At 48.0% G+C, this 27,374-nt stretch overlaps 1 protein-coding gene across 1 annotated transcript in view; it reads left to right on the forward strand.

Moving 5' to 3' along the window:
• The window catches only part of cdx1b (caudal type homeobox 1 b), an 80,142-nt gene extending 55,904 nt beyond the window's left edge, over positions 1-24,238 (forward strand). The window contains exons 2-3 of the mRNA XM_067995763.1: positions 16,290-16,435; positions 24,032-24,238. Coding sequence (XP_067851864.1) covers positions 16,290-16,435; positions 24,032-24,238 — 353 coding nt within the window. The remainder of the gene's footprint in view (positions 1-16,289; positions 16,436-24,031) is intronic.
• The last annotated feature ends 3,136 nt before the right edge of the window (positions 24,239-27,374 follow it).

The raw sequence follows: 27,374 nt of genomic DNA on the forward strand, positions 1-27,374 counted from the left end.
TAAGTCTGTCAGGTACTTGATTGCCAGGTCGTCAGCCACGTCTCAGTGAGTAGCGCTCTCGCCTCTGAGTCAGAAGGTCCGCTCCACAGACTTGAGCACGTAATCCAAGCTGACACCCCTACCGCCAGCACTGAGGGAGTGCTGCACTGTCGGAGGTACCGCCTTTCGGATGAGACGTTAAACTGAGGCCCCGTCTGCCGTCTCTGGTGGAAATAAAAGATCCCACGGCCACTATTTTGAAGAAGAGCAGGGGGAGTTCTCCCCGGTGTCCTGGTCAATATTTATCCCTCAACCAACATCACTAAAAAAAACAGATTATTCGGCCATTGCTGTTTGTGGGATCTTGCTGTGTACAAATTGGCTGCCGCGTTTCGCATATTACAATAGTGACTACACTTCAAAAAGTGTTTCACCGGCTGTAAAGTGCCTTGGGATATCCTGAGGTTGTGAATGGCGCTCCATAAATGCAAGTTCTCTCTCTCTCTCCGTCTACCTCTTCAGATGGATGTGAAAGGGCCCATGGACCAGTCGAAGAAGCACAGGGACTTCTCTGGTTGAGAAGAGGAGGCACTTCAACCCATCCCTGCCAAGGTAAACGATCAGCTGGAGGGGAGGACAACAACCTGCATTTACATGGTGCCTTTAATGTCGAATAAAGGGTAGCGGATATCTGGAACTCTCTACCCCCGAAAAGCTGTCGAGGCTGGGGGTCAATTGAAAATTTCAAGACTTGAGGTTGATAGACTTTTGTTGGGTGAGGCTATCAAGGGATATGGAGCCAAGGCGAGTAAATGGGGCTGAGGTACGTATCAGCCATGATGTAATTGAATGGTGGAGTAGGCTCGATGGGCTGAATGGCCTCATCCTGTTCTATGTTCCCTACATTAACACAGTGACTACAATTTAAAAGTACTAAATTGGCAGTGAAGAGCTTTGGGGCGTCCCGAGGTCGTGAAAGATGCTATAGAAATGCAAGTTCTTTCTTTCTTTCCATAATGTCCCAAGGCGTTTCACAGGAGGGTAGTCAGACAAAAAATGACACTGAGCTAAAGGAAGAGCCATTAGGAGGGGCAACTGAAAGCTCGGTGGAAGAGGTCAGCTTTAAGGAACGTCCTAATCGGGAGTTCCTGCTCCTGAGGCTGGGTCAGGACCCGGCATTGTCGTGTTGACTGTGAGGTATACCGGCTTATACAAGGGCGAATGTGGGTCCCACCCCTGAGGTCCAGGCCTGAACCCCCAGATCGCTCCCCCCCCCCCCCCCCCCCACCAACAGGACAATGGCTGAGGTCAGGGGTGGGATCCTGGATAACCTCTTCCCCCGCGGGTAGGCGAGTACAGGAGTTTCCGACAGGCACAGGATGCTGGCGGGCAGCGTTGGGTGCAATCCTGAAATGACCACCGCAGGAAATTTTTGGGTCATAGAGTCATAGAGTCATAGAGTCATACAGCACGGATAGAGGCCCTTCGGCCCATCGTGTCCGCGCCGGCCATCAGCCCTGTCTACTCTAATCCCATATTCCAGCATTTGGTCCGTAGCCTTGTATGCTATGGCATTTCAAGTGCTCATCCAAATGCTTCTTGAATGTTGTGAGGGTTCCTGCCTCCACAACCCTTTCAGGCAGTGAGTTCCAGACTCCAACCACCCTCTGGGTGAAAAAGTTCTTTCTCAAATCCCCTCTAAACCTCCCGCCTTTTACCTTGAATCTATGTCCCCTTGTTATAGAACCCTCAACGAAGGGAAAAAGCTCCTTAGTATCCATCCTATCTGTGCCCCTCATAATTTTGTACACCTCAATCATGTCCCCCCTCAGCCTCCTCTGCTCCAAGGAAAACAAACCCAATCTTCCCAGTCTCTCTTCATAGCTGAAGCGCTCCAGCCCTGGTAACATCCTGGTGAATCTCCTCTGCACCCTCTCCAAAGCGATCACATCCTTCCTGTAGTGTGGCGACCAGAACTGCACACAGTACTCCAGCTGTGGCCTAACCAGTGTTTTATACAGCTCCATCATAACCTCCTTGCTCTTATATTCTATGCCTCGGCTAATAAAGGCAAGTATCCCATATGCCTTCTTTACCACCTTATCTACCTGTTCCGCCGCCTTCAGGGATCTGTGAACTTGCACACCAAGATCCCTCTGACCCTCTGTCTTGCCTAGGGTCCTCCCATTCATTGTGTATTCCCTTGCCTTGTTAGTCCCTCCAAAGTGCATCACCTCGCACTTTTCTGGGTTAAATTCCATTTGCAACTGTTCCGCCCATCTGACCAACCCATCTATATCGTCCTGCAGACTGAGGCTATCCTCCTCGCTATTTACCACCCTACCAATCTTTGTATCATCAGCGAACTTACTGATCATACCTTTTACATTCATATCCAAGTCATTAATGTAGACCACGAACAGCAAGGGACCCAGCACCGATCCCTGTGGTACCCCACTGGCCACAGGCTTCCAGTCACAAAAACAACCTTCGACCATCACCCTCTGCCTTCTGCCACTAAGCCAGTTTTGTATCCAAAGTGCCAAGGCACCCTGGATTCCATGGGCTCGTACCTTCTTGACCAGTCTCCTGTGGGGGACTTTATCGAAGGCCTTACTGAAATCCATGTATACCACATCCACTGCGTTACCCTCATCCACACGCCTAGTCACCCCCTCAAAAAATTCAATCAAATTAGTCAGACATGATCTTCCCTTGACAAAGCCATGTTGACTATCCCTGATTAATCCTTGCTTCTCCAAGTGGAGACTAATTTTGTCCTTCAGAATTTTTTCCAATAATTTTCCTACCACTGATGTTAGGCTCACTGGCCTGTAGTTCCCTGGTTTTTCCCTACTCCCCTTCTTGAATAATGGTATTACATTAGCGGTTCTCCAGTCCTCTGGCACATCCCCTGTGGCCAGAGAGGTTCTGAATATATGTGTCAGAGCCCCCGCAATCTCCTCCTTTGCCTCACACAGTAGCCTGGGATACATTTCGTCCGGGCCTGGGGATTTATCCATTTTTAGGCCTGCTAAAACCGCCAATACCTCCTCCCGCTCGATGTTAATATGTTCGAGTATATCACAGTCCCCCTGCCGTATTTCTATGTCTACATCGTCCTTCTCCATAGTGAAAACAGATGCAAAAAATTCATTTAGAACCCCTCCTACATCTGCCGGCTCCACACACAGATTGCCATTTTTGTCCCTAATAGGTCCTATTTTTTCCCTCGTCATCCTCTTACCCTTAATATACTTATAAAACATCTTAGGATTTTCCTTTATTTTGCTCGCCAGTGTTATTTCATGGCCCCTCCTTGATCTCCTAATTTCTTTTTTAAGTATCCCCCTGCACTTTTTGTACTCCTCTAGGGCTTCCTCCGTCTTTAGCCTTTTGTATCTGCCAAAAGCCCTCCTTTTTTTCCTAATCCATTCTCGTATATCCCCTGACATCCAAGGTTCCCTGGAGTTCTTGGAACCACCCTTGACCTTTACGGGAACATGTTGCCATTGTATGGTCTCAATCTCCCTTCTGAAAGACTCCCATTGCTCCGATGCGGATTTTCCTACAAGCAGCTGATCCCAGTCCATTTTGGCCAGATCCTGCCTTATCCTATTAAAATCGGCCTTCCCCCAATTTAGAACCTTTATTTCCGGCCCCTCCCTGTCCTTTTCCATGACCACCTTAAATCTCACCGAATTATGGTCACTGTCACCAAAGTGCTCACCTACTAGCACTTCTTCCACTTGGCCGGCCACATTCCCTAGAATTAGGTCCAGTACCGCCCCCTCTCTTGTAGGACTTTCTACATGCTGGCTCAAAAAGCTCTCCTGGATGCACGTTAAGAATTTTGTACCCTCTAAGCCTTTTACACTCTGAGTATCCCAGTTAATATTGGGGAAGTTGAAATCCCCCACTATTATTACCCTATTATTTGCACAATTTTCTGAGATTTGCCTACATATCTGTTCCTCGATCTCCCCCTGACTGTTTGGGGGCCTATAGTACACTCCCATCAAAGTGCTTGCCCCCTTTTTGTTTTTAAGCTCCACCCATATGGCCTCATTAGAGGAACCTGCTAATATATCATCCCTCCTTATGGCAGTAATTGATTCTTTAATTAATATTGCGACCCCCCCTCCTCTTATACCTCCCCCTCTGTCTCGCCTGAAGATTCTGTACCCCGGAATATTGAGCTGCCAGTCTTGCCCCTCCCTCAACCATGTCTCTGTGACAGCAACAATATCATACTCCCATGTGTTTATCAACACCTTCAGTTCATCCACCTTATTCGCAAGACTCCTTGCATTAAAATACATGCCATCCAGCCTTGCCCTCACATATTTGCCCTGTCTTCCAAGCTGACTTGTTTTTTTCTCTATATTTGGCTGCACATTACCCCCTATTGTAGCTCCACTCTGTATCCCATCCCCCTGCCAAGTTAGTTTAAACCCCCCCCAACAGTGCCAGCAAACCTCCCCGCAAGGATATTTGTCCCGCTCTGGTTCAGGTGCAACCCGTCCGACTTGTACAAGTCCCACCTTCCCCAGAAGCAGGCCCAGTGATCGAGGAAACTGAAACCCTCCCTCCTGCACCAACTCTTTAGCCACGCATTCATCTGTTCTATCCTCCTATTTCTATACTCACTAGCCCGTGGGACTGGGAGTAATCCAGAGATTACAACCTTTGAGGTCCTGCTCTTTAATCTGCTACCTAGCTCCCTAAATTCTTGATGCAGGACCTCATCTCCCTTCCTACCTAAGTCGTTGGTCCCAATGTGGACCACGACCTCTGCCTGCTCACCCTCCTCATTGTATTACCACTCAAGGCAACTGGATGCCAGGGTTGAGCAACGTACGGGGCAGGCAGGCCAGGAGAAAGGAACCATTGAGCAATTGCTAAGTGAACCATGTATCCATACAGCCTACCTAGACATGTCCCAAACACTGGAAACTTTTTAAATTGAGAAACCAAGGTTGAGTAGGCTAGGTTTGTATCCCTTGAGTCCACCAAGATCGCCTACTATCACCTTCCATAACATCGCCCGTCTCCACCCCTGGCCGGCCTCCCATCTTCCACCCTCCATAAACTTCAGCTCAGCCAAAGCTATGCTGATCGTATCCTAACTCGTACCACGCCCTGTTCACCCCCTGTGCTCGCTGACCTACGTTGTCTCCCGATCCGGGAACGCCTCGATTTTAAAATTCTCATCCTTGTTTTCAAATCCCTCCATGGCCTCGCCCCCCCTCACTATCTCTGTGACCTCCTCCAGCCTTAAAGCCCTCCGAGATCTCTGCGCTCCTCCAATTCCGGCTTCTTGCGCATCCCCGATTTCCATCGCTCCATCGTTGCTGGCCGTGCCTTCAGCTGCCTAGGCCCTAAGCTCTGGAATTCCCTCCCTAAAAAGCTCTGCCTCTCTACCTCTCTCTCCTCCTTTAAGACGCTCCTTAAAACCTACCTCTTTGACCAAGCTTTTGGTCACCTGTCCCAAAATCTCCCTATGTGGCTCGACTTCAAATTTTGTTTGATAATCGCTCCTGTGAAGCACCTTGGGACGTTTATTCGACATTAAAGGCGCTATATAAATGCAAGTTGTTGCTGTTGTTGAGTATCGAAGATTAAGGGGTGATCTAATTGAAGTGTTTAAGATGATTAAGGGAGTTGATGGGGTAGGTAGAGAGAAACTATTTCCTCTGGTGGGGGGAGTCCAGAACAAGGGGGCATAACCTTAAAATTAGAGCCAGGCCGTTCAGGGGTGATGTCAGGAAGCACTTCTTCACACAAAGGGGAGTGGAAATCTGGAACTCTCTTGCCCCAAAAAGCTGTTGAGGTTGGGGGTCAATTGAAAATTTCAGAACTGAGATTGGTATATTTTTGTTGGGTAAGGGGATTAAGGGATACGGAACCAAGACGGGTAATTGAAGCAAAGATACAGATCAGCAATGATCTCATTGAACGGTGGAATAGGCTCGAGGGATTGAATGGCCTCCTCCTGTTCCCAGAAGGGCCAAGAGGGCAACGTGATAGGTAACAAGAGTATGAGAGAAGATGAGGTCAATCAACGAGTCTTGGTTGGATGGCACCAAGTTTGGGTTTTAAATCCAGTAGGGGACGGGTAAAAGTGAGGGAATTGAGGAATTCCAAAGTTTTGAGGTCCGGGAAAGAATGAGTTTGAGTAGAAGACTGTGTGATGAGTCTTGATCTCCACACGGTGAGGAAGCAGGTAGGAAGAGTGTGTGGAGGATGGGATATTTGGAATTGAGGAAGGACAAGAGAGGAAAGTTGAGGAGAAACGTCGACGGGATTATCGATAAAATAGAGAGAGATGGAAAAATTGTGATGGAAAAGAGAGAGGTTGAAGTCTGGAGATTAGAGAAGAATCATTTACCGGGCAGTCGATAGGTTTCAGTGGTTTGCACTCTCGCCTCAGAGTCAGAAGGGTTTAAACCCCACTCCAGAGACTTGAGCACATAATCCAGGCTGACACTCCCAGTGCAGTACTGAGGGAGTGCTGCACTGTCAGAGATGCCGTCTTTCGTTAAACCGAGGCCCCCATCTGTCCTCTCAGGTGGACATGAAAGATCCCCCGGCACTTTTCCGAAGAGGAGCAGGGGGAGCTCCCCCCCCAGCAGGTGCCCTCGACCAACATCACACAAAAAAAGCCCAGAACATCTGGCCTTTATCACGTCGCTGTTTGTGGGATCTTGCTGTGCGCAAATTGGCTGCTACCTTTCCTACATCACAACAGTGACTACACTTCAAAAGAAGTATTTCATCGGCTGTGAAGTGCTTTGGGACGTCCTGAGGTCGTGAGAGACGCCATGGAAAAGCAAGCCCTTCCTTTCTTTCTCTCTCTCACTGCGTCAGTCTGCGTTGGCTGGTCGCTTTAATATTATGATTGAACGGTTATCAGGAATGGCAGTAGGTAGATGTGTCTCCCACTGGCAGTGACCTGCCAGCACTGAGGGAACCCGAGACCTTGTTGTTGAATTCCGTGAGGAGATTTGCAATAAACCTCACATTACCCATTAACTGAGATAAGCTCCTTATCAAGGACTGAAGTCTGGTCCTCTCAAGAAGTGCAATCAGGGGTAGCAATTTTTCATCATAAACTTTCAGTCAGTGGAGACATTGTGCAATTGGCCTTCAATTATGTTGACAGTAAAGATGGATAAATTGGAATAGAACTGGAATTCACCAGGTAATAAAAATTGATTGGAACACACTGTCAAAACATGGCTCAAAAGCTGAGCGTAGAGCGGGATACTAAGGCCATTTCAAATCCTGGAACCGATTCCCGGACTTTGATTAACTTGTCTACCCAATTATTCATTTATCAAATAGGAACTCACGTCTTTCACTCAAAGAATCATAGAGTTACTTAGAAAGTAAGAAGAAGACTTACTTGGCGCCTTATCACACCGCTTAGAAAGAGTTTCACAATCAACGAGTGACCTTGAGATGCAGTAAGTGTTGTTGAGCGGGCAGACGCGGCAGCCATTATGCGCACAGCAAGATCCCACAAACAGCAAAGGGATGAATCACCAGCTAATCATTTTTCTTTTGGGTTGAGGGAAGATAGTTCAGTGCATGAGAGAATTCCCTGCTGTTATATAACCTTTTGGGGTACAGTATATGAGGAATTTGAGTGACGACATGTGGTGAGTGTAACAGGCTCGGGAGGAACGGGTGACTTTGGACCTATGGTTCCCAAAGCTCTCCCCCACTGGGGGTTTTCCTCGCCTCATGTCTGGGTCTGTTGTAGACTAATTGATGGAGATTGATTACTATGATTAGTCAACAACTCTATTATCGTCATATCATGCGACTCCCAGGGTGGGAGAAGGTGAACTAGATGGACCTTGGTCTTTTATCGTCTAGCAATTCCTGTGTTCTTCAAATAGTACCGAGTGGTCTTTCACATCCACCTGAACAGGCAGAGAGAGCCTCAGCCTGAGCCCGCACCTCCGACAGTTCCCCTCTCCCTCAGATCTGCACTGAAGTGTCAACTGAGGTAACAAGCTCAAGTTGTGTGGTGGGACCATCTCTATAATGTACAGCGCATTCTTAAATCGAGTTTACAGCACAGAAACAGGCCATTCAGCCCAACTGGGCTATGCCGGTGTTTATGCTCCACACGAGCCTCCTCCCTCCCTACTTCATTTAACCCTATCAGGAAACCCTTCTATTCCTTTCTCCCTCGTGTGTTTATCTAGTTTCCCCTTAAATGCATCTGTGCTATTTGTCTCAACTACTCCTTGTGGTAACACATTCCACATTCTCACCACTCTCTGGGTAAAGAAGTTTCTCCTGAGTTCCCTATTGGATTTATTAGTGACGATCTTACATTTGGACACCCCACAAGTGGAAACATTTTCCTACATCTTCCCTATCAAACCCTTTCATAATCTTAAAGACCTCTATCAGGTCACCCCTCAGTCTTCTCCTTTCTAGAGAAAAGAGCCCCAGCCTGTTCAGTTTTTCCTGATAGTTATAACCTCTCAGTTCTGGTATCATTGTTGTAAACCTTTTTTGCACCTTCTCCAGTGCCTCTATATCCTTTTTATAATATGGAGACCAGAACTGTTCACATTACTCCAAGTGTGGTCTAACCAAGGTTCTATATAAGTTTAACATAACTTCTGTTTTTTAATTCTATCCCTCTAGAAATGACCCCAGTGCTTGATTTGCTTTTTTTATGGCCTTATTAACCTGTGTCGCTACTTTTAGTGATTTGTGTATCTGTTCCCCCAGATCCCTCTGCTCCTCTACCCCATTTAGACCCTTATTATCCAAGCAGTGTGTGGCCTCCTTATTCTTCCTACCAAAATGTACCACCTCACAATTATCTATATTGAAATTCATTTGCCAATTACACGCCCATTCTGCAAGTTTATTAATGTCCTCTTGTATTTTGACCTCATCCTCCAAGTTCATGTCATCCGATTCCCGAATCCAGATCGTTGATGTAAATTGTGAACAACAGTGGTCCCAGCACCGATCCCTGTGGAACACCACTTCCCACCTTTTGCCAGTCTGAGTATCCACCTTTAACCCCTACTCTCTGTTTTCCGTTTTGTAGCCAGCTTGCTATCCATTCTGCTACCTGTCCCCTGACTCCACACGCTCTGACCTTAGTCATGAGTCTACAATGCGATACCTTATCAAAGGCCTTTTGGAAATCCAAATATATTACATCTACTACGTTGCCCTTGTCTACCCTTTCTGTTACTTCTTCAAAGAATTCAATAAGGTCGGTCAATCATGAGTTTCCCTTCTGAAATCCGTGCTGACTATTCTTTATTATATTTTCATTTTCTAGATGTTTTTCTATTACATCTTAGAGTAAAGATTCCATTATCTTTCCAACCACCGACGTTAAGCGAGCTGGTCTATAGTTCCCTGGACGTATTCTTTCTCCCTTTTTAAATATAAAGGAATTACATTAGCTGTCTGCCAGCCCTCTGGCACTATTCCCTTTTGTAATGAATTTTTATATATATGTAATAGTGCCTCTGCTATCTCTTCCCTAACTTCTTTTAATGTGCACGGATGCAATCCATCCAGACCAGGGGTTTTATACTCTCTAAGTTTGATTAGTTTATCAATTATCTCCCCCCTTTCTATCTTAACTGCCTTTATTCTTGTGCTAAAAACTATGGGGGTGACTTTCCAGTTGGGGTTTATCCACTGTTACTTCATCATAGGCGTTTCTAACCCTCCACGATTGTCCTGGAGATTCATGGAATTATAGATTAATTTCTAGGACAACTGCTTCGAGCAATCAGGAGAAAAATTAATCAGGGCATTAAAAGAAAATGGTGTTTATTTTTCATTTTCTTTGAACACTTTTCTTTATTAGTTATCAAAAATATTGGAGATGGGCAAAGAAAGGTTGACTGACAGTCAAGAATTGTCCAATTTGTAAGGAAGAGCCAGTTCGCTTTCCAATTGGGCGTGAGGAGGCAAGGGTCGACATGTTGGGCGACCATTGGCGGGAGAGCATGGTGGGGGGCAGGGCGGTTAGAGGTGGGAGGTCATGTGATGAACCCTCCAAGAATATGTCCAACCAGAGTTGGCAACTCCCTATCATACGCCGTATCCCGCCAAGGTTACAGCGGACATGCAGGAGAACCCCAGCGGAGGTTCACGCATCTAGAAGGTAGTAACTGTTGTTGTGTGTTGTGATGCAAATTGAAAGCTGCCTGGGGATGGACCTGTCTGAGAACATAGACATTACTGCCTGTGACTCCACTCTGAGTCTGCCCAAAGTGCTAATTGTCACTCGTGCTGTTTCTCACACTGGCCCTTTGCAATAGTGCCTGACCGTTTCTTTAGACTATAGAAGGCCCCGACAGCTTGCCAGCTTGCCAGCAAAGATTTAATTATTTGTAGCCAGGTCGATGCAGTCAAACTGGGTCGACCCTTCCTGACTGCAATCCTATCTCTGTAACGTCCTCCAGCCCTTCAACCCTCCGAGATCTCCAATTCTGGCCTCTTGCATAAGAGCATAAGAAATAGGAGCAGGAGTTGGCCATTCGGCCCCTCGAGTCTGCTCCGATTTCCATCCGCATCCCCGATTTTCATCACCCTACCATTGGCGACCATGTTTTCAGCTGCCTATGCCCTAAGCCCTGGAATTCCCTCCATAAACCTCTCCCCCTCTCTACCTCTCTCTCTCACTTTAAGGTGTCCTAATATCTCCTTATATGACTCGGTGTCAAATTTTAGGAACATAGGAACATAGGAACATCTGTGATCTAGCTCCATATACCTGCCTTTGGCCCATATCCCTTAATACCTTTGGTTGCCAAAAAGCTATCAATCTCAGATTTAAATTTAGCAATTGAGCTAGTATCAATTGCCGTTTGCAGAAGAGAGTTCCAAACTTCTACCACCCTTTGTGTGTAGAAATGTTTTCTAATCTCACTCCTGAAAGGTCTGGCTCTAATTTTTAGACTGTGCCCCCTACTCCTAAAATCCCCAACCAGCGGAAATAGTTTCTCTCTATCCACCCTATCTGTTCCCCTGAATATCTTATAAACTTCGATCAGATCACCCCTTAACCTTCTAATTTTGACTGATAATCGCTCCTGTGAAGCACCTTGGGCCGTTTTACTACGTTAAAGGCGCTATATAAATGCACGTTGTTGTTGTTGTTGTTGTTGCACTCAGCACAGGCCAGGGATTAAACCTGGGCTGTCCCCTGACTGTAGGGCTCAGTACCACAAGGGGGCCGTGCCTTCACCCACATCAGGAGAACTCAACACATTGCACTTTTAATCATCTGTAAACAGAACCATAGAGGTTTACAGCACAGAAGGCAGCCATTCGGCCCATCATGTCTGTGCCAGCTCTATGCTGGAGCAATCCGAAAATAATCCCACTGCCCCTTGCTCTCCCCATAGCCCCGTATCTTCCTCGGCTTCAAATGTTTATTTGCTTTCCTTTTAAAGATGCAGTGGTCTCTGTCTCAACCGTTCCTTGTGGCAAAACGTTGCATGTTCCAACAACCCTCTGTGTAAAACTATTTCTCCGGATCTCTCTCCTCCCTCTCTTCATGACAACAAAGGTGACTCCCCAAACACAGGACATCGTCTTTCCCTATCAAAGCCCTTCAAGATTTAAAATTCTCAATTAAATCTCCTCTTACCCTTCTCTGCTCCAGTGTAAAGAGTCCCAGTAGACCACACTTGGAGTATTGTGAACAGTTCTGGTCTCCATATAATAAAAAAGGATATAGAGGCACTGGAGAAGGTGCAAAAAAGATTCACAAGGATGACACCCAGAACTGAGAGGTTATACCTATCAGGAAAGATTGAACAGGCTGGGGGCTCTTTCCTCTTGAAAAGAGAAGGCTGAGGTGAGACCTGATAGAGGTCTTTAAGATTATGAAAGGGTTTGATAGGATAAATGTAGAGAAGATGTTCCCTATGCTGATAGGGTGAGATGGAGTAGGGAGGGAGGAGGCTCGTGTGGAGCATAAACACCAGCTTGGACCTGTTGGGCCGAATGGCCTGTTTCTGTGCTGTGCATTCTGTGTAATTGTGGGGGAGACCAGAACTAGAGGCCATAAATATAAAATAGTCACTAAATCCAATAAAGAATTCAGGAGAAACTTCTTTACCCAGAGTGATTAAAATGTGGAACTCGCTACAATTTGGAGTAGTTGAGGTGAATAGCATAGATGCATTAAGGGGAAGCTGGATAAACACATGAGGGAGAAAGGAATAGAAGGATATGCTGATCGGGTGAGATGAAGTAGGGAGGGAGGAGGCTTATGTGGAGCATAAACACCAGCATGGACCTGTTGGGCCGAATGGCCTGTTTCTGTGCTGTGCATTCTATGTAATTCTATGCAAAATCTCTCCTTGTTACTATAGTTTCCCATCCCTGGCCTCATCCTGGTGAATCTATGCTGTACGCTCTCCGTGGCTTTAATATCCTTTCTGTAAAATGGCATCCAAAACAGTTCTCGAACTGTAGCTTAATCTGATACAAGTGTATCATGACCTCTTTGCTCTTGTGCTCTATGAATCAATTCCAAAATGCTATTGGCTTTTTATGACTTTATTTGCCTCTGCTCTCACTTTTAAGGCATTATGTATTTGCAATCTTAAATCTGTCTGTTTTGCCACACATTTCCATCGAGTTTATCCTCCCATTTAACATAATTCCTTACATTGTTCAGCATTAAATTGCATCTTCCACTTGTGTCCCCATTCAAATCCCCTGTCCATTACCTTCCAACCCATTGGGACTTACAATATGTGGTCAGGTTAATGTTTATCTAGATACTAGGAATTAAACCCCACCCATTTAATCTCCTCCCACAGCCCATATACACTCTCCCCTATCATGGACTCTCCCCACCCATTTAATCTCCTCCCACAGCCCATGTACACTCTCCCCTATCACGGACTCTCCCCACCCATTTAATCTCCTCCCACAGCCCATGTACACTCTCCCCTATTATGGACTCTCCCCACCCATTTAATCTCCTTCCACATCTGTTTTCCATAATCTGTTTTAGTGATGTCACTTGAGGAATAAATGTTGGCCAGGACACGAGGGAGAACTCTCCTGCTCTTCTTCGAAACGGTGGCCTTGGGATCTTTGACACCCATCTGAGAGGGCAGACGGGGCCTCGGATTAACACCTGACTGCACTGGGAGTAGCAGCCTAGATTATGTGCCCAAGTGTCTGGAGTGGGATTATGAACCCTTAACCTTCCATCCTAAGAGGTGAGAGTGCTGCCCACTGAGCCAGAGCTGTCACCAGTAGATTAGTGTATACGTTGGACATGCTTTCGCTGAGGAAATTCTGACTAAATTCCCTAATCATTTTCTTTTTTTTGTGTGGCGTCTAGGCCAAGCAGTTCTGGGTTGGTGCCAACAACATTTAAAATATTATCAAATACGACAATTAATTTAAAATACAACAAGTGATGTCTCCCCGTCAGAAAACATAGAGGTGACTTTTATTTCATAAAACCAGACCTTTCGTGACTGGTTCCAGAAAGCTCACTCATAGGGTTGCCAACTATGGTAGGACATTTTCCTGGAGGTTTAATCACAAGACCTCCCGTCTCCAACCGCCCCACACAGCCAAATAGCCTTCCCCCTCCCCCAGTATTTTAAATAAAACAATTTTGTTTCGTGCCCCTATGATGTTACTCCCGGGTTTTTGCTGGCAGCAGTGCCCAGGGGATTAATCTTTAATTCCTGGAGGCTCCAGGACAATCCTGGAGGGTTGGTAACCCCCACCCACTCGGAATGTCCGTCTCTAAACCGGGCACTGTGCTGAAGGTTTGAGTGACACGCCAGACTGAGGATGGCACGTTGCCTTTCTTGCTTTGCCCAGATAAGCACAGAGACCCACAAACGAATGGGCATGCTGTTTTAGGTGTTATGCCAAGGGATCTGTGCCAATCCAGTGCTGGGGCTGCCTTAACTCAGAGTTAACCCAAGTTAACGCACATAAACACTGCGCTCCTTCGCCAGGCAGTGATTCATTGCTCAAGCCTGTGGTTTGGCCCTCGCTGGGCAGACATAGTTTCCAGTGGTCGCACAGCTGGATCGATGTGGTTCACCTCCTCCTCCTCCATTACCACAGGCTCTCCAGCATCAAACCTGTTTATTTTTGCATTTCTTCTTTTAATAAAAAGAAAATATTGCTCCTCGACCCATCCTGGGGTGGGTGAAGGAAACGGGGTCATAAAAACCGGGAGGGATGTATCACCGATTCACTATCACAGGCGCACAAAGTCAAGACCTCGGCCATAATCTAGTGCGGGTACCGAGGGAGTGCGGTACCGGGGGAGTGCGGTACCGAGGGAGTGCTGTACCGGGGGAGTGCTGCACCGAGGGAGTGCGGTACCGAGGGAGTGCTGCACCGAGGGAGTGCTGCACCGAGGGAGTGCTGTACCGGGGGAGTGCGGTACCGGGGGAGTGCGGTACCGAGGGAGTGCGGTACCGGGGGAGTGCGGTACCGAGGGAGTGCGGTACCGGGGGAGTGCTGTACCGAGGGAGTGCAGTACCGAGGGAGCGCTGTACCGAGGGAGTGCAGTACCGAGGGAGTGCAGTACCGGGGGAGTGCTGTACCGGGGGAGTGCTGTACCGAGGGAGTGCGGTACCGAGGGAGTGCGGTACCGGGGGAGTGCAGTACCGAGGGAGTGCGGTACCGGGGGAGTGCTGTACCGAGGGAGTGCGGTACCGAGGGAGTGCAGTACCGGGGGAGTGCTGCACCGGGGGAGTGCGGTACCGAGGGAGTGCGGTACCGAGGGAGTGCGGTACCGAGGGAGTGCTGCACCGAGGGAGTGCAGTACCGAGGGAGTGCTGCACCGAGGGAGTGCTGCACCGAGGGAGTGCGGTACCGAGGGAGTGCGGTACCGAGGGAGTGCGGTACCGAGGGAGTGCGGTACCGAGGGAGTGCGGTACCGAGGGAGTGCTGTACCGAGGGAGTGCGGTACCGAGGGAGTGCGGTACCGAGGGAGTGCGGTACCGAGGGAGTGCTGCACCGAGGGAGTGCAGTACCGAGGGAGTGCTGCACCGAGGGAGTGCTGCACCGAGGGAGTGCAGTACCGAGGGAGTGCAGTACCGAGGGAGTGCTGTACCGAGGGAGTGCTGCACCGAGGGAGTGCGGTACCGAGGGAGTGCGGTACCGAGGGAGTGCTGCACCGAGGGAGTGCGGTACCGAGGGAGTGCTGCACCGAGGGAGTGCTGTACTGGGGGAGTGCTGTACCGGGGGAGTGCTGTACCGGGGGAGTGCGGTACCGGGGGAGTGCGGTACTGAGGGAGTGCGGTACCGAGGGAGTGCCCTCTCAGGCGGACGTAAAAGATCCCATGGCACTATTTTGAAGAAGAGTAGGGGAGTTCTCCCCTGTGTCCTGGGCCAATAATTATCCCTCAACCAACATCACTAAAAACAGATTATTCAGTCTCATTGCTGTTTGTGGGATCTTGCTCTGCGAAAATTAGCTGCCGCGTTTCCTGCATTGCAACAGTGACTGCACTTTGAAAGTACTTCATTGGCTGTAAAGCGCTTTGGGACGTCCTGAGGTCATTAAAGGGGTGAGATAAATGCAAGTCTTTCTTTCTTAGGTCCGAAAGGTGTTGTCCAGTGGAAATTGTTGACGACCAATGCTCTCATTTTAGTCGGACACGCCTCACACAATTTGGGTAAATGTACTTCACACGTTTACATCACTGAACAAACATCTCCCACCATTCAGTAACCAACAAAGTAAAGCAGCCGCAATGATCATAAAACACTCGTGTACTCTGCTTTCTCTCTCACCATTTTACCAACCAACGCACAGAAAGGTTAAAGTTCACATGCGTATACCGAGCGAATATGACCATTGAGACCACATGACCAACGAGGGTGTCTATTACTCATTAATATTAATTATTATTATACCCTTGCCCAACAAATTTCTGATTAGTGAATAAATAATATTAATTATTATTTATTTACTAATCAGAAATTTGTTGGGCGAGGGTATTAAGGGTTACAGAACCAAGGCAGGTAGATGGAGTTAAGATACAGATCAGCCATGATCTAATTGAATGGCGGAAGAGGCTCGAGGGGCTGAATGGCCTCCTCCTGTTCCTACGTCTCTATGTTCCTAAATGCAATTAGCCACATCTGGATTTCCAATTATCCACATCTGGCCAGTGGTTGATGTATTGGACAGCACTGGCTCAGGATATATTCCACTGGTTGCAAGTTGGAGATTCTCGTGTGTTCAAGGCCATTCTTGGCTCGTTTGATGAATCCAATTTATCCTTGCTATTTATCACCAGGCAAAACCAGAACGAAAGACAAGTATCGAGTTGTCTACACAGACCACCAAAGGCTGGAGTTGGAGAAAGAATTCCACTACAGCAAGTACATTACTATTCGCAGGAAATCAGAGTTGGCACTTTCATTAGGACTGTCTGAACGGCAGGTGAGTGTGTTTCGTTTATGCGTAGACGGATTTAAATTGAAGCAAACTATTGCCAGTGACGTGCTGAGACACACAGGCCAGGCAGGTCACAAGTGTGCGTGAGTATGCGTGTTCATGTGTGGATGTGTGTGTACGTATGTGTGTGCATATGTATGTGCACATCTGTGTGAGTTTGTGTGTGTCCGTGCGTGTGCGCGTATACGCTTTTGTGTGTGTGTCCGGTGTGTGTGTGTATGTGTGCATTTGCGTGTGCATCTGTCTGTGCGCATGTGGCATACGCGTTTGTGTGTGTGTCTGCATCTGTGTGTATTTATGCATGTGGTTGTGTGTGTGCATGTGTGTACATGTGTATTAGTGCGTGTATTTGTGTGTGTCCTTGTGTGTGTTAGTGCATGTGTGGACATTGGCTGATGTCAGGCTGAGGTTTAGCTATGATGCCCTCCAGGGTCAAATAGCTTGCTGCCGATCACTGTCTTGGTTCTGATTTGAAAGTCTGGCCAGTTGGGTGAGGTACTGGAGGGTGTCTGGAAACTATGGAACTGTAACCGCCCTCCCCCACCCCAGAACTCCTGACTCAGAGGCAACATTCAATGAGTGAAGGATAGTATACAAACAACATATGGTTGTCAGGTATTTTGACGGAGATGTTAATCAATTCCAAATTAAACAGGTTAACTGCCTCTGTTAATTCTTTGAACAATCAATATCAGCACAGAGTAATTTCAAGACCGAAATGAACATTCTCACTCAGAGAGACTGCAGGATTTAATTGGGGGAAATGGAAGAACTTCATACTGGGGCAGTAGGTGGCGCTCTTCTTGGAGGACTGACAGACGTTATTGGACAGTGTAGAGGGAGCTTTACTCTGTATCTAACCCGTGCTGTACCTGCCCTGGGAGTGTTTGATGGGACAGTGTAGAGGGAGCTTTACTCTGTATCTAACCCGTGCTGTACCTGCCCTGGGAGTGTTTGATGGGACAGTGTAGAGGGAGCTTTACTCTGTATCTAACCCGTGCTGTACCTGCCCTGGGAGTGTTTGATGGGACAGTGTAGAGGGAGCTTTACTCTGTATCTAACCCGTGCTGTACCTGCCCTGGGAGTGTTTGATGGGACAGTGTAGAGGGAGCTTTACTCTGTATCTAACCCTGTACCTGCCCTGGGAGTGTTTGATGGGACAGTGTAGAGGGAGCTTTACTCTGTATCTAACCTGTGCTGTACCTGCGCTGGGAGTGTTTGATGGGACAGTGTAGAGGGAGCTTCACTCTGTATCTAACCCGTGCTGTACCTGCCCTGGGAGTGTTTGATGGGACAGTGTAGAGGGAGCTTTACTCTGTATCTAACCCGTGCTGTACCTGCCCTGGGAGTGTTTGATGGGACAGTGTAGAGGGAGCTTTACTCTGTATCTAATCCGTGCTGTACCTGCCCTGGGAGTGTTTGATGGGACAGTGTAGAGGGAGCTTTACTCTGTATCTAACCCGTGCTGTACCTGCCCTGGGAGTGTTTGATGGGACAGTGTAGAGGGAGCTTTACTCTGTATCTAATCCGTGCTGTACCTGTCCTGGGAGTGTTTGATGGGACAGTGTAGAGGGAGCTTTACTCTGTATCTAACCCGTGCTGTACCTGCCCTGGGAGTGTTTGATGGGACAGTGTAGAGGGAGCTTTACTCTGTATCTAATCCGTGCTGTACCTGTCCTGGGAGTGTTTGATGGGACAGTGTAGAGGGAGCTTTACTCTGTATCTAACCCGTGCTGTACCTGCCCTGGGAGTGTTTGATGGGACAGTGTAGAGGGAGCTTTACTCTGTATCTTTAATAAACTGGATAGCCCGGGGGTGAAGGATAGAATACTAGAGCCTGGTCTTCAGTTGCTTCCAAGACTTTATTCAATATTACACACACCACACCCTAGATAAGCTTTCATATGAATGGAAATCAGGTATAGTAGCATAGTGGTTATGTTACTGGACTAGTAATCCAGAGGCCTGAAGTAATAATTCAGAGTCATGAGTTCAAATCCTGATATGGCAGCTGGGGAATTTAAATTCAATTAATTAAATAAAAAATCTAGAATTAAAAAAAACTAGTATCGGTAATGGCGGCTATTGTCGTAAAAACCCATCTGGTTCACCAATGTCCTTTAGGGAAGGAAACCTGCCGTCCTTACCCGGTCTGGCCGAGATGTCACTCCTGACCCACAGCAATGTGATTGATTCTCAATCACCCTCTGAAATGGCCTAAAAAGCCACTCAGTTGTACAATCTCGCTACAGAAAGTCACAATAAGAATAAAACCGGACGGACCACGAAGCACCGGACACATCTGGGGACTTGTGCCAAAATCGGGAGAGCCGTCCCACAGACTAGTCAAGCAACAGCCTAACATAGCCATACTCACAGAATCATACCTTTCAGCCAACGTCCCAGACTCTTCCATCACCATCCCTGGGTATGTCCGGCCAGAGGTGGCGGTACAGTGATATACAGTCAGGAGGGAGTGGCCCTGGGAGTCCTCAACATTGACTCCAGACCCCATGAAATCTCATGGCATCAGGTCAAACATGGGCAAGGAAAACTCCTCCTGATTACCACCTACCGTCCTCCCTCAGCTGATGAATCAGTCCTCCTCCATGTTGAGCACCATTTGGAGGAAGCACTGAGGGTAGCAAGGGCACAGAATGTACTCTGGGTGGGGGACTATAATGTCCATCACCAAGAGTGGCTCGGTAGCACCACTACTGACCGAGCTGGCCGAGTCCTGAAGGACATAGCTGCCAGACTGGGCTTGTGGCAGGTGGTGAGCGAATCAACACGAGGGAAAAACCTACTTGACTTCATCCTCACCAATCTACCTGTCACAGATGCACCTGTCCATGACAGTATTGGTAAGAGTGACCACTGCACAGTCTTCGTGGAGATGAAGTCCCGTCTTCGCACTGAGGACACCATCCAACGTGTTGTGTGGCACTACCACCGTGCTAAATGGGATAGATTCAGAACAGATCTAACAGCTCAAAACTGGGCATCCACAAGGCGCTGTGGGCCATCAGCAGCAGCAGAATTGTATTCCAGCACAATCTGTAACCTCATGGCCCGGCATATTCCTCACTCTACCATTACCAACAAGCTAGGGGATCAACCCTGGTTCAATGAGGAGTGCAGAAGAGCATGCCAGGAGCAGCACCAGGCGTACCTAAAAATGAGGTGCCAACCTGGTGAAGCTACAACTCAGGACTACATGCCTGCTAAACAGCGGAAGCAACATGCTATAGACAGAGCTAAGCGATTCCACAACCAACGGATCAGATCAAAGCTCTGCAGTCCTGCCACATCCAGTCGTGAATGGTGGTGGACAATTAAATAACTAATGGGAGGAGGAGGCTCTGCAAACATCCCCATTCTCAATGATGGCGGAGTCCAGCACGTGAGTGCAAAAGACAAGGCTGAAGCGTTTGCAACCATCTTCAGCCAGTAGTGCCGAGTGGATGATCCATCTCAGCCTCCTCCCGATATCCCCACCATCACAAAAGCCCAGCTTCAACCAATTCGATTCACTCCACATGATATCAAGAAACGGCTGAGTGCACTGGATACAGCAAAGGCTATGGGCCCCGACAACATCCCGGCTATACTGTTGAAGACTTGTGCTCCAGAACTAGCTGCGCCTCTAGCCAAGCTGTTCCAGTACAGCTACAACACTGGCATCTACCCGACAATGTGGAAAATTGCCCAGGTATGTCCTGTCCACAAAAAGCACGACAAATCCAATCCGGCCAATCACCGCCCCATCAGTCTACTCTCAATCATCAGCAAAGTGATGGAAGGTGTCATCGACAGTGCTATCAAGCGGCACTTACTCACCAATAACCTGCTCACCCGTGCTCAGTTTGGGTTCCGCCAGGACCACTCGGCTACAGACCTCATTACAGCCTTGGTCCAATCATGGACAAAAGAGCTAAATTCCAGAGGTGAGGTGAGAGTGACTGCCCTTGACATCAAGGCAGCATTTGACCGAGTGTGGCACCAAGGAGCCCCAGTAAAATTGAAGTCAATGGGAATCAAGGGGAAAACTCTCCAGTGGCTGGAGTCATACCTAGCACAAAGAAAGATGGTAGTGGTTGTTGGAGGCCAATCATCTCAATCCCAGGACATTGCTGCAGGAGTTCCTCAGTGCAGTGTCCTAGGCCCAACCATCTTCAGCTGCTTCATCAATGACCTTCCCTCCATCATAAGGTCAGAAATGGAGATGTTTGCTGATGATTGCACAGTGTTCAGTTCCATTCGCAACCCCTCAGATAATGAAGCAGTCCGTGCCTGCATGCAGCAAGACCTGGACAACATCCAGGCTTGGGCTGATAAGTGGCAAGTAATATTCGCACCAGACAAGTGCCAGGCAATGACCATCTCCAACAAGATAGAGTCTAACCACCTCCCCATGACATTTAACGGCATTACCATCGCCGAATCCCCCACCATCAACATCCTGGGGGTCACATTGACCAGAAACTTAACTGGACCAATCATATAAATACTGTGGCTACAAGAGCAGGTCAGAGGCTGGGTATTCTGTGGCGAGTGACTCACCTCCTGACTCCCCAAAGCCTTTCCACCATCTACAAGGCACAAGTCAGGAGTGTGATGGAATACTCTCCACTTGCCTGGATAAGTGCAGCTCCAACAACACTCAAGAAGCTCGACACCATCCATGACAAAGCAGCCCGCTTGATTGGCACCCCATCCACCACCCTAAACATTCACTCCCTTCACCACCGGCGTACAGTGGCTGCAGTGTGTACCATCCACAGGATGCACTGCAGCAACTCGCCAAGGCTTCTTCGACAGCACCTCCCAAATCCGCGCCCTCCAGCACTGAGAAGGACAAGAGCAGCAGGCGCATGGGAACAACACCACCTGCACGTTCCCCTCCAAGTCACACACCATCCCGACTTGGAAATATATCGCCGTTCCTTCATCGTCGCTGGGTCAAAATCCTGGAACTCCCTTCCTGACAGCACTGTGGGAGAACCGTCACCACACGGACTGCAGCGGTTCAAGAAGGCGGCTCACCACCACCTTCTCAAGGGGCAATTAGGGATGGGCAATAAATGTTGGCCTTGCCAGCGACGCCCACATCCCATGAACGAATAAAAAAAGTACAAGAGCGTCCCCAATTGATACTCACCACCTGAATACAATTAACACTAATTGATATAAGCCATATGGATACAATTAACAATGTCGAGGGCGTTTACTCTGTATCTAACCCGTGCTGTACCTGTCCTGGGAGAACATAAGAAACATAGAAACATAGAAAATAGGAGGAAGAGTAGGCCATTCGGCCCTTCGGGCCTGCTCCGCCATTCAAAATGATCATGGCTGATCGTCTAACTCAGTACCCTGCTCCCGCTTTTTCCCCATATCCCTTGATCCCTTTAGCATTAAGAAATATATCTATCTCCTTCTTGAATACATCTCATGACTTGGCCTCCACTGCCTTCTGTGGTAGAGAATTCCACAGGTTCACCACCCTCTGAGTGAAGAAATTTCTCCTCATCTCGGTTCTAAATGGCATACCCCTGACTGTGACCCCTGGTTCTGGACTCCCCAGACATCAGGAACATCCTCCCTGCATCTAGTCTGTCTAGTCCTGTTAGAATTTTATATGTTTCGATGAGATCACCTCTCATTCTTCTAAACTCGAGTGAATATAGGCCTAGTCGACCCAATCTCTCCTCATATGTCAGTCCTGCCATCCCAGGAATCAGTCTGGTAAACCTTCGTTGCACTTCCTCCATGGCAAGGACATCCCTCCTCAGATAAGGAGACCAAAACTGCACACAATACTCCAGATGTGGTCTCACCAAGGCCCTGTATAACTGCATGAAGACATCCCTGCTCCTGTACTCAAATCCTCTTGCAATGAAGGCCAACATACCATTCGCCTTCCTAACTGCTTGCTGCACCTGAATGCTCGCTTTCAGTGACTGGTGTACAAGGACACCCAGGTCTCGTTGCACCTCCCCTTTTCCCAATCTATCACCATTCAGATAATAATCTGTCCTTCTGTTTTTACAACCAAAGTGGATAACCTCACATTTATCCACGTGATACTGCATCTGCCATGTTCTTGCCCACTCACCCAACTTGTCTAAATCACATTGGAGCCTCTTTGCATCCTCCTCACAGCTCACATTCCACCCCAGCTTTGTGTCATCTGCAAACTTGGAAATGTTACATTTAGTTCCCTCATCCAAATCATTGATATATATTGTGAATAGCTGGGGCCCAAGCACTGATCCCTGCGGTACCCCACTAGTCACTGCCTGCCACCCCGAAAAAGACCCGTTTATTCCTACTCTCTGTTTCCTGTCTGTCAACCAATTCTCAATCCATGCCAGTATATTCCCCCCAATCCCATGTGCTTTAATTTTGCACACTAACCTCTTGTGTGGGACCTTATCAAAAGCCTTTTGAAAACCCAAATACACCACATCCACTGGTTCTCCCCTATCTATTCTACTAGTTACATCCTCAAAAAACTCCACTAGATTTGTTAAGCATGATTTCCCTTTCATAAATCCATGCTGACTTTGTCCAATCCCGTTAATGCCCTTCAAGTGTTCTGTTATCACATCTTTTATAATGGACTCTAGCATTTTCCCCACTACTGATGTTAGGCTAACTGGTCTGTAATTCCCTGTTTTTTCTCTCCCTCCATTTTTAAATAGTGGGGTTACATTTGCCACCCTCCAATCTGTAGGAACTGTTCCAGAGTCTATAGAATTTTGGAAGATGATCACCAATACATCCACTATTTCCAGGGCCACTTCCTTTAGTACTCTGGGATGTAGATTATCAGGTCCTGGGGATTTGTCAGCTTTTCGCCCCATTAATTTCCCTAGCTCTATTTTTTTACTAATACTGGTTTCCTTCAGTTCCTCCCTCTCACTAGACCCTTGGTTCCCTAACATTTCTGGGAGGTTATTTGTGTCCTCCTTTGTGAAGACAGAACCAAAGTATGTGTTTAATTGTTCTGCAATTTCTTTGTTCCGCATTATAATTTCCCCCATTTCTGACTGTAAGGGACCTACGTTTGTCTTCACTAATCTTTTTCTCTTGACATATTTATTGAAGCTTTAGAAATAGGAGCAGGAGTCGGCCATTCGGCCCCTTGAGCTGCTCCGCCATTTAATCAGATCACCGCTGACCTTCGACCTCAACTCCACTATCCTGCCCGATCCCCATATCCCTTGATTCCCTTAGAGTCCAAAAATCTATCTATCTCAGCCTTGAATATATTCAACGACTCAGCATCCACAGTCCTCTGGAGTAGAGAATTCCAAAGGTTCACCACCCTCTGAGTGAAGAGGAATAGTGTGGAGGGAGCTTTACTCTGTATGTAATCCGTACCTGCTGTACCTGCCCAGGGAGTGTTTGATGCTGAAATGGGAGGGCCTTTTATTCCTAGCATCACTCACCTTGAGCACAAAGTTCCTCAAAGAAAAGTAACAAGAAATCCTGGGTGGATATTTTGAGTTTGGAGTGGCGGAGAATGTTTTTTTTGATGAGCCTTGTACAAACTTTTCTCTCCCTCTCTCCCAGGTGAAGATCTGGTTCCAGAACAGACGGGCAAAAGAGAGAAAAATCAACAAGAAGAAGATGCAACAGCAGCCGCAGCAAGCGAGCACGACCACACTGACCCCACCAGCCCCGGGGGCCTCCATCGCTATCGGACTGGTCAGTAGCAGCAGCAGTAACCTGGTCCCCCAGTCCATTCCACTGACTATCAAAGAGGAGTACATGTCCTAACCCAACCTCGCTCCCTGTATCTCCTGGGCAACGGGCCTACTCCGTCCAGGAACTGCTGTGCAGCGGCTTCGCGAAGAACGTCCTCTTGTTTGACACGAGGAGCAGCCATTTTGTTTTTTGGGAATGTGACGTCATTGAAAGCTTGGGAATTGCCACCTTTTGGCCACTCCCCAAGGAGAGGGCAGACGGGGTGGGAGGGGTGGGCGGGGGGTGGGGAGTGTTTAGGATCGAGGCTCGAACTCTGACCTTTGCTGCGGATGACAATTCATTGAAGAAAACAGAATAATATAACTAAATTGGAGAAACGGCGACGTTGTCAGTTAAAACAGATGTTTGGCATGCAGGTTAACATCTGGAGATATCACTCAGAAACATGGCTGACTGGACCCAAACTGACTGGGTGAATTCCTCATGAAACATCTCGTTGCTGTCATGAATGCTTTTGAGTATGTTTTTGGATAGGCTGTAATATATTTCGTGTGGTTCAAGGGGCTTGTTTATTTTTTAAGAAGGAATATATTATTCAAACAGGTGTATTACACAATAACATTACACCATTTTCACATTGGACTTCCATGAACAGTTCTCTGACAAGACACAATCCTCAACCCTCCGACTTTTCGTACCCCAATATTTTTTTTGTTCCAAGTCGTGTCTCTATAGAATCGGATTGGAAGCCATTTTGAAGTGGTACAACAACAACTTGCATTTATACGGCGCCTTTAACATAGTGAAACGCTCCAAGGCGCTTCACGGGAGCGTTAATCAGACAAAAATTTACACCGAGCCAAAGAAGGAGATAGCAGGGTCAGAGAGGTAGGTTTTAAGGAGCGTCTTAAAGGAGGAGAGAGAGGGGCGGAGAGGTTTAGGGAGGGAATTCCAGAGCTTAGGGCCCGGGCAGCTGAAGGCACGGCCGCCAATGGTGGAGCGAAGGGAGCGGGGGAATGCTCAAGAGGCCAGAATTGGAGGAGCGCAGAGATCTCGGCGGGGCTGTAGGGCTGGAGGAAGTTACAGAGATAGGGAGGGGGCGAGGCCACGGAGGGATTTGAAATGGAGAATGAGAATTTTAAATTCGAGGAAATCCAGGACCGGGAGCCTGTGTCGGTCAGCGAGCACAGGGGGTGATGGGTGAACGGGACTCGGTGCGAGTTAGGATACGGGCAGCAGAGTTTTGGATGAGCTGAAGTTTACGGAGGGTGGAAGGTGGGAGGCCGGCCAGGAGAGCATTGGAATAGTCGAGTCTGGAGGTAAGAAAAGCACGGATGAGGGTTTCAGCAGCAGATGGCATGGACAGGAAGAGAGTAACTATTTCACTTTTTCTGGTACCTCCAGCTCCCAGATTCAGCTCAGGCAGGTCACACTGTGGGGTCCCTGCAGTCGATGTCCACAATGATGCAATCTCCATATTCAGCTTGTCTCCCCTCTTGTGCTGCAGATGTTGACTCTTGCATCAGTAAGCCTCCCATAATCCCACTACGTGATCATTCTCCATGCGATCGTCCCTTTTTTTTATTCATAGAATCATAGAATGATGCAGCACAGAAGGAGGCCGTTCGGCCCATCGTGCCTGTGCCGGCTCTTTGAAAGAGCTATCCAATTAGTCCCAATCCCCCCCCACTCTTTCCCCAGAGTCCTGCAAGTTTTCTCCCCTTCAAGTATTTATCCAATTCCCTTTTGAAAGTTATTATTGAATCTGCTTCCATCGCCCTTTCAGGCAGCGCATTCCAGATCAGAACAACTCGCTGCGTAAAAAAAATGTCTCCTCATCTCACCCTTGGTTCTTTTGCCGATCACCTTAAATCTGTGTCCTCTGGTTACCGACCCTCCTGCCACTGGAAACAGTTTCTCTTTATTTACTCTATCAAAACCCTTCATGATTTTGAACACCTCTATCAAATCTCCCCTTAACCTTCTCTGCTCTAAGGAGAACAACCCCAGCTTCTCCAGTCTCTCCATGTAACTGAAGTCCCTCATCCCTGGGACCATTCTGGTAAATCTCCTCTGCACCCTCTCCAAGGCCTTGGCATCCTTTCTAAAGTTTGATGCCCACAATTGAATGCAATACTCCAGCTGGGGTCTAACCAGTGATTTATGAAGGATTACCATAACTTCCTTGCTTTTGTACTCTCTGCCTCTCGGGATCTGGGCGTCGCTCACAAGGCCGGCATTTATTGCCCCATCCTTAGTTGCCATGAACTGAGTGACTTGCTGGGCCATTTCAGAGAGCAGTTAAGAGTCAACCACGTCGGTGTGGGACTGGAGTCACATATAGGCCCAGACCGGGTAAGGACGGTGCTGGTTTCCTTCCCTAAAAGGACATTAATGAACAAGTTGGGTTTTTACGACAATCCGACAGCTTCATGGTCACTTTTACCGATTATTATTATTTCCAGATGGGATTCGCATTCTCTGGATTATTAGTCCGGTAACATAAACACTACACTACCAGTGTGTGTGTGTCGATGCACTGAGCGTTGGCAGGGACTTGACCGTGGTGGTGATGGAATTGGGAAAAGGGGAAGCAGCACAGCCGAGCCCAATCCGTTCACATACGGCGTCCAAACATTGCCCAGTTTCCAGCAGGGGGGTCAATGCATATCGACAGCACCTCCCAAACCCGCGACCTCCACCACCTACAAGGACAAGGGCAGCAGGTACATGGGAACAACACCACCTGCACGTTCCCCTCCAAGTCACACACCGTCCCGACTTGGAAATATATCGGCCGTTCCTTCATCGTCGCTGGGTCAAAATCCTGGAACTCCCTTCCTAACAGCACTGTGGGAGAACCTTCACCACACGGACTGCAGCGGTTCAAGAAGGCGGCTCACCACCACCTTCTCAAGGGGCAACTAGGGGATGGGCAATAAATGCCGGCCTCGCCAGCGGCGCCCACCCCCCGAGAATGAGGAAAGAAAATGAGGGGCAGACGGTAGCTCAGGTTGCTGAGTCAGATTGCAAGGGTTCAGATGTAGTTCTAGTCTTGCCTCCTAATAACATTTCCTGCAGCAACAGGAAAGGATTGTCTTGCTGGCTCGTAGCTCCAGGTGTCAGTCTTGGTTCAGTGACATTTCCCTACATTACAACAGTGACTTCACTTCAAAAGTACCTCATTGGCTGTAAAGCAGTTTGGGAG

The sequence above is a fragment of the Heptranchias perlo genome, chromosome 14 (assembly GCF_035084215.1).
Source record: "Heptranchias perlo isolate sHepPer1 chromosome 14, sHepPer1.hap1, whole genome shotgun sequence".
Classification (NCBI taxonomy): Eukaryota; Metazoa; Chordata; class Chondrichthyes; order Hexanchiformes; family Hexanchidae; genus Heptranchias; species Heptranchias perlo.